At 36.6% G+C, this 5410-nt stretch overlaps 1 protein-coding gene across 1 annotated transcript; it reads left to right on the top strand.

The window, feature by feature from the left end:
- The first annotated feature begins 3553 nt into the window (after positions 1-3553).
- LOC100719012 (olfactory receptor 4C16-like) lies at positions 3554-4486 on the top strand. Its single transcript, XM_003463560.1, has one exon. The coding sequence runs from the start codon at positions 3554-3556 to the stop codon at positions 4484-4486; it is 933 nt and encodes a 310-aa protein (XP_003463608.1).
- The last annotated feature ends 924 nt before the right edge of the window (positions 4487-5410 follow it).

The raw sequence follows: 5410 nt of genomic DNA, 5'->3' as shown, positions 1-5410 counted from the left end.
TTGAGAAAAGGCAAAAATCACAGATTGAGAGGGCACAGGAATATATATAATATCACATTAATATGAGCTGTAAAGGAATATAACAGCATGGAGCAGCATGTTAGCCTTCCAGCAGGGAATGGTTTACAAAGAAATGCAGAGATTCTGCAAACACAGCATCTGAACTAGGAAGGGACGCATGATTTCAGAGAGTCTTCAGGATCAGAGGTGCTTTTCACTGTAGTTGCCGCATTATGAAAAGGACACAGAGATGGGGCCAAGGGTTGCTGCTCCAGCTGCAGGCACTGTCCACACTCTGCTTTCACAGATTCTTGGTCATCCTCATCTCTCTTACCTCCATTTTCTGGTTATTATGGTTTTGAAAAATCATGTTATTTCAGAATTAGCTAAGGTGATCTGAAATGGGTTGACAATGCATCTAGTGCTGTGTCGACTTCAGACCCTGAAATTCTATCCTGGTTTGAGATTCCTTTGTGATTTCACTGGAAAGGAAAATAAACAGAAGGTGATGTGTAGGCATCCACCTAAAACCGTGAGTTACCATCAGGAGGATGTGCAAAGCATCTTATTGTACTGTGATAGGAGAAGGTTTCCACAGAAATATCATAAAGCAAATATAAAAGCAACCCAAAGTTTTTAAGGTGGTCAATGCATAAATATTAAACTTTCAGTGTCACAGATCACCATCTGGGACAAGAGCTGCAGCTTCAGGCTGTGCAACTATTCTGCTGTGTGTTTCAAATTGATCTCAGGTCTTGTTTTGCTTTCTGGCTCTGTTTTTGTCTCTATCATAATGCAAAGGTGGAAAGGCCCAGTGAATTAAAGATGTGAATGTGTATCGTAGTGGCAGCAGTACCACAAGACACATCTAACTGCATCTCAGAAGCACATGATACAGAATATTTAATTTAAAAGCACAGAATGGCATCTACAATGCCCAAGGTACTGATTAGAATCATATGACAAGAACAGCTATTTTCCTAGTCCACATAAATTGATGAAACAAATTTAAAGACATAGATGCTTGTGTGGTTAGCATTAGTATGTAGCATAAGCCACAGTGAAAGGCTTTGGGTAGCACGAGTGAGGATGCCTTCATCAGCTTGTCTCTACACTGCTCAGAAGTGGCTTCTTAATGTAGCCAGAGGGTTGCAGTGGCTGCCCTGGAAAGGCACTGCTGGAAGAAAGCACAAGACAAGGGGACTTGGGCTGTTCTGCATCGTGCACTTTTAGTCTTTAGATCCTACATTGTTTCTGTGTAATAATCCCACATATGTTTATTTAATTTTTATTTTTTTTCACTTTTTTATCGGTATCGGGGATCGAACTCACGACCACCTGCTTGCAAGGCAGTTGCTTATGCCGCTGAGCTAAATTCCCAGCCCCTCCACATATGTTTATTAATCTTCAAGGTACTTTCATTTTATCTTGAATCTACCTTGGTTATATCAGATTTCAACAAGTATTTCTTGATTTGAGATTTATGTTCTTTTTTTCTGGATATTGAAAACTGGTTTCAGACATATGTTGTCTTTTTTCTAGATATTGATCTGTGTATATCTAGATATTTCTAGCAAATGGTAGATTACAAAATATTCTTATAAGAAAAACAAGCACTTGAATATATTTAGAGGCAAAGAAACATGTTAAATATTAATAATGCATGATTAAAAGAGTACAAATTTTCTGGATCAGGAAAAGATTCAAATGATCTTTATGTCAACAGATGTTTTCAGGTACATAACATTCTGAAACTATTATGTGTTTGATAAGAGACCTACACTATAAAATGTGTACTCATATATGATAAATATTAGTAGCCTAACTTAAAATTTATGTGTAAACCAATATAATGCTGTCTTAGAAATGAACACACTAATGAGACTGATAACAAATTATCACTATCTACCTATTACCTCTGTATCTCAGTGTACAGTAATCTATTTACCTATCACCTATATATCTATCCATATAATGACATCAAATTTTTCTTAAACTACACAGTGACACAGGGGGTCAAATCTTGGGAGATTGGGAGACTTTCACATATCATTGATACCAATGAGTACTAATTTTTAAGTGCCAATCTTTTATCATGTACCTATCTTGTAATTAAATGAAGGAAGATGCCCTTATTTCAAGATTAAGATGTCAAGTTTCAATTTATTTCTATTTAATAATCTTTTATCCAAGGTCATATAGTACAAAGGAACATTTAGATCTACAAAATAAACAAATTCATTAGAATCTTCCCATGAGTAGTTTTGAATTGGAAAAGCATTCTCTAATATTCAACACAAAATTCACTTAATCAAATACAATAATGCATTGCTGTATGGAATATAATATTATGTGAATGCTGTATGATAATTGATTCTTTTAGATTATATTTAAGTCTATAACTTTTAAGTTTATATTTTAATTTCAGAGTGTTTCATCAACATCATTACTAGAAAGTTCTGAAATTGGTTTCTTCACTGAAATAAATTGAAAATATTTCTTTCTGAATTTGATTTAAAATTCTGTTTAAGTTACTGAAATTTCAAGACTGAATTATTTCTTACTTTGACAAAGAAGAAAAGAAATTTTACATCAGACACTAACTTCCATGCATCTTTGGAATGATATGCTCCTCTCACATTTATTTCCTGAATGTTTTACAGGATGTGGGATTTGGGGATTTCTGTTCATCATCTGGTCATACAACAAGAGTCTGGAGACCTAAAATGATTATGTTAAAAATGAGTCACTATAACATAAGCTTTTAGATGTATAGGTTCCCCTTAATTTTGAAATTCATCCTCATGTTTTTGAGTTCACTGAGGATACTTTTCATAAAATAGAGAAATAAAATTACAGATATCTGACAAATTCCAAACTATGAAAGAATGTTCATTTATCTTTGCTTCACTATTTTGTTTGTCACATCAAATATTTCACGTTCCTTTTTCCAGAATGACATATTTTAGGACAAAATTGGAGCCTACCACATACTTATGAGTAATACACATTTGTGTAATGTAATAAGCATATGATGTACTACCTGTGCAGACATTTGTGCAAAGCTGGGGGTGTTGTAGGATTTTGCATGGATAAAGATGGAACTCCAAGGACAATCTGGTAGATCCTAACTGCAAATTGATCCAGCATGATAAAAAGGTCACTGGTATGTTCTGACACATAAAACAAAGGGAATGATAGCATGTAATGTTATCTCATAATTTTAAGTTGATTAAAATTTATCAGAATCCCAACAAAACTGACACTTGTTTGTACCTCAAGAGTTTAACTGGAGAAAATCATGTTTAAATCTTTATCTCAGACTCATCATAGGCTATTGGGTCATCATAAAAATTGAGGAGTAAAGTTGGGAAATAATTTATTAAGACATCTTAGATAGAATGCTCTAACTTAGAATTATTTTTGCTTTAAAAATTACATAACTTTACAGAGCACCACAGTCCATTATATCAAATATTTTATGCCTTCTTATAACATTGTCTTTTGCAGATGTCTCTTTTCCCACTTGTACATTTCTTACATTCATGAAATCATGCAGCTGAACAATACCGTGACTGAGTTCATTCTCCTTGGGTTGACACAAGATCCTCTCTGGAAGAAAACAATTTTCATCCTTTTTTTGGTTTTCTACCTGGGGACTTTGTGTGGTAACTTGCTGATTATTACTACCATCAAGACCAGTCAGGCACTTGCGAGTCCGATGTACTTCTTCCTTTTCTATCTATCCTTATCTGACACCTGCTTCTCCACTTCCATAGCCCCTAGGATGATTGTGGACACCCTTGTGAAGCAAGCCACAATTACTTTCACTGAGTGCCTAATTCAGGTCTTCACATTCCATTTCTTTGGTTGCCTGGAAATCTTCATCCTGATCCTCATGGCTGTAGACCGCTACGTGGCCATCTGTAAGCCCCTGCACTACATGACCTTCATGAACAGCAGGGTCTGTGGAGTGTTGGTGGCTGTTGCGTGGGTGGGATCCTGCGTGCATTCTTTAGTTCAGATTCTTCTGGCCTTGAGTTTACCTTTCTGTGGTCCCAATGTGATCGATCACTATTTCTGTGACTTGGAGCCCCTGTTGGAACTTGCCTGTGCAGACACCTATGTGATAAACCTGCTCCTGGTGTCCAATAGCGGAGCCATTTGTACTGTGAGCTTTGTCCTGCTGATGGTCTCCTATGTAGTCATCCTGCATTCTCTCAGGAACCACAGTGCCGAAGGCAGGAGAAAAGCCCTCTCCACCTGCATCTCCCACATCACTGTGGTCATCCTGTTCTTTGTACCTTGTATATTTATCTACACACGTCCTGCTACCACCTTCCCCGTGGATAAGATGATAGCGGTGTTTTATACAATTGGGACACCTTTTCTCAACCCTCTGATTTACACACTGAGGAATGCAGAAGTGAAAAACGCCATGAGCAGGTTGTGGAGCAAGAAACTGACCTCAGATGACATGAGGTGAATGCAAGTTCCATATGTTTATAGTTTTGATTTAACCTGAAAAAAGTAACAGAGATTACATTCTAATTTGCTGGATTGAATGTACTAGTACTTGGAATTATGTGTGTTATTTCTTTTGGAAAAATAGACAATTTGAAAACCTACACGTGTTGATTTTATGCATAAAAGGAGCTAGTATGTGATACAACCAGACTTACATAATGCTCCCTGTTCTTAGTTTTCTTGTGAGCCTGCTGTCAGTGATGACTTTTGTGTGGTGCTTGCCTTGTGCGTGTCTTTGCCTCTGGGTGCCCTTCTATCAGTTAGTGTACAGAGACAGGCAGACCGCAGTTTTTCTTATACTTTCCTGAGAAAACTCAGCCACCCCTCTCTCATCATTTACCTCAACTTGGTTTTTCTTCCTGACCCGGAAGGATGCATCAGATTGAAATAATTCTGGATAGTTCATTTTAACATGGAACCATGTGTAAAATTTAGCCTGTATTTTGGTATATATAGTTTGGATTCTTATCAGATGTTCACTTAGGACCCTCTAGATCACTGTCAGTACAGGAACAGAGAATTCATCTTTCTGAAAGAAAACTTTGACCTTTGTAATGGTATTCTTATAGTGGAATTCTTTTCCTGAAATATTTTCAGCATCTTAATTTTATGCTATTTTGACATTGTGGCGAAACATTTTCTCTAGAATCAGATCAGGTTTGGTAATGTATTTATACTCAGACTTTGCGAAGATGACACAGGAAGATTTATAGTTTCTTAGAAAATGTTTATATGATTTATATACACATTGTGCATTTTTTCTGGATAAGGTAAGACTGTAGACAGTAAAAGAAAAGATCAAATATGCCACAGCTTAGAAGGAGGACAGAAAAGATGTTGATGCAGGGTTCCTGGTATCTGAGGGCAGCGGAAGCTGGCTATA

The sequence above is a fragment of the Cavia porcellus genome, unplaced genomic scaffold (assembly GCF_034190915.1).
Source record: "Cavia porcellus strain 051 isolate PalLab524CR breed Dunkin Hartley unplaced genomic scaffold, mCavPor4.1 scaffold_38, whole genome shotgun sequence".
Lineage (NCBI taxonomy): Eukaryota > Metazoa > Chordata > Mammalia > Rodentia > Caviidae > Cavia > Cavia porcellus.
This window is presented reverse-complemented; position numbering and strand designations above follow the sequence as displayed.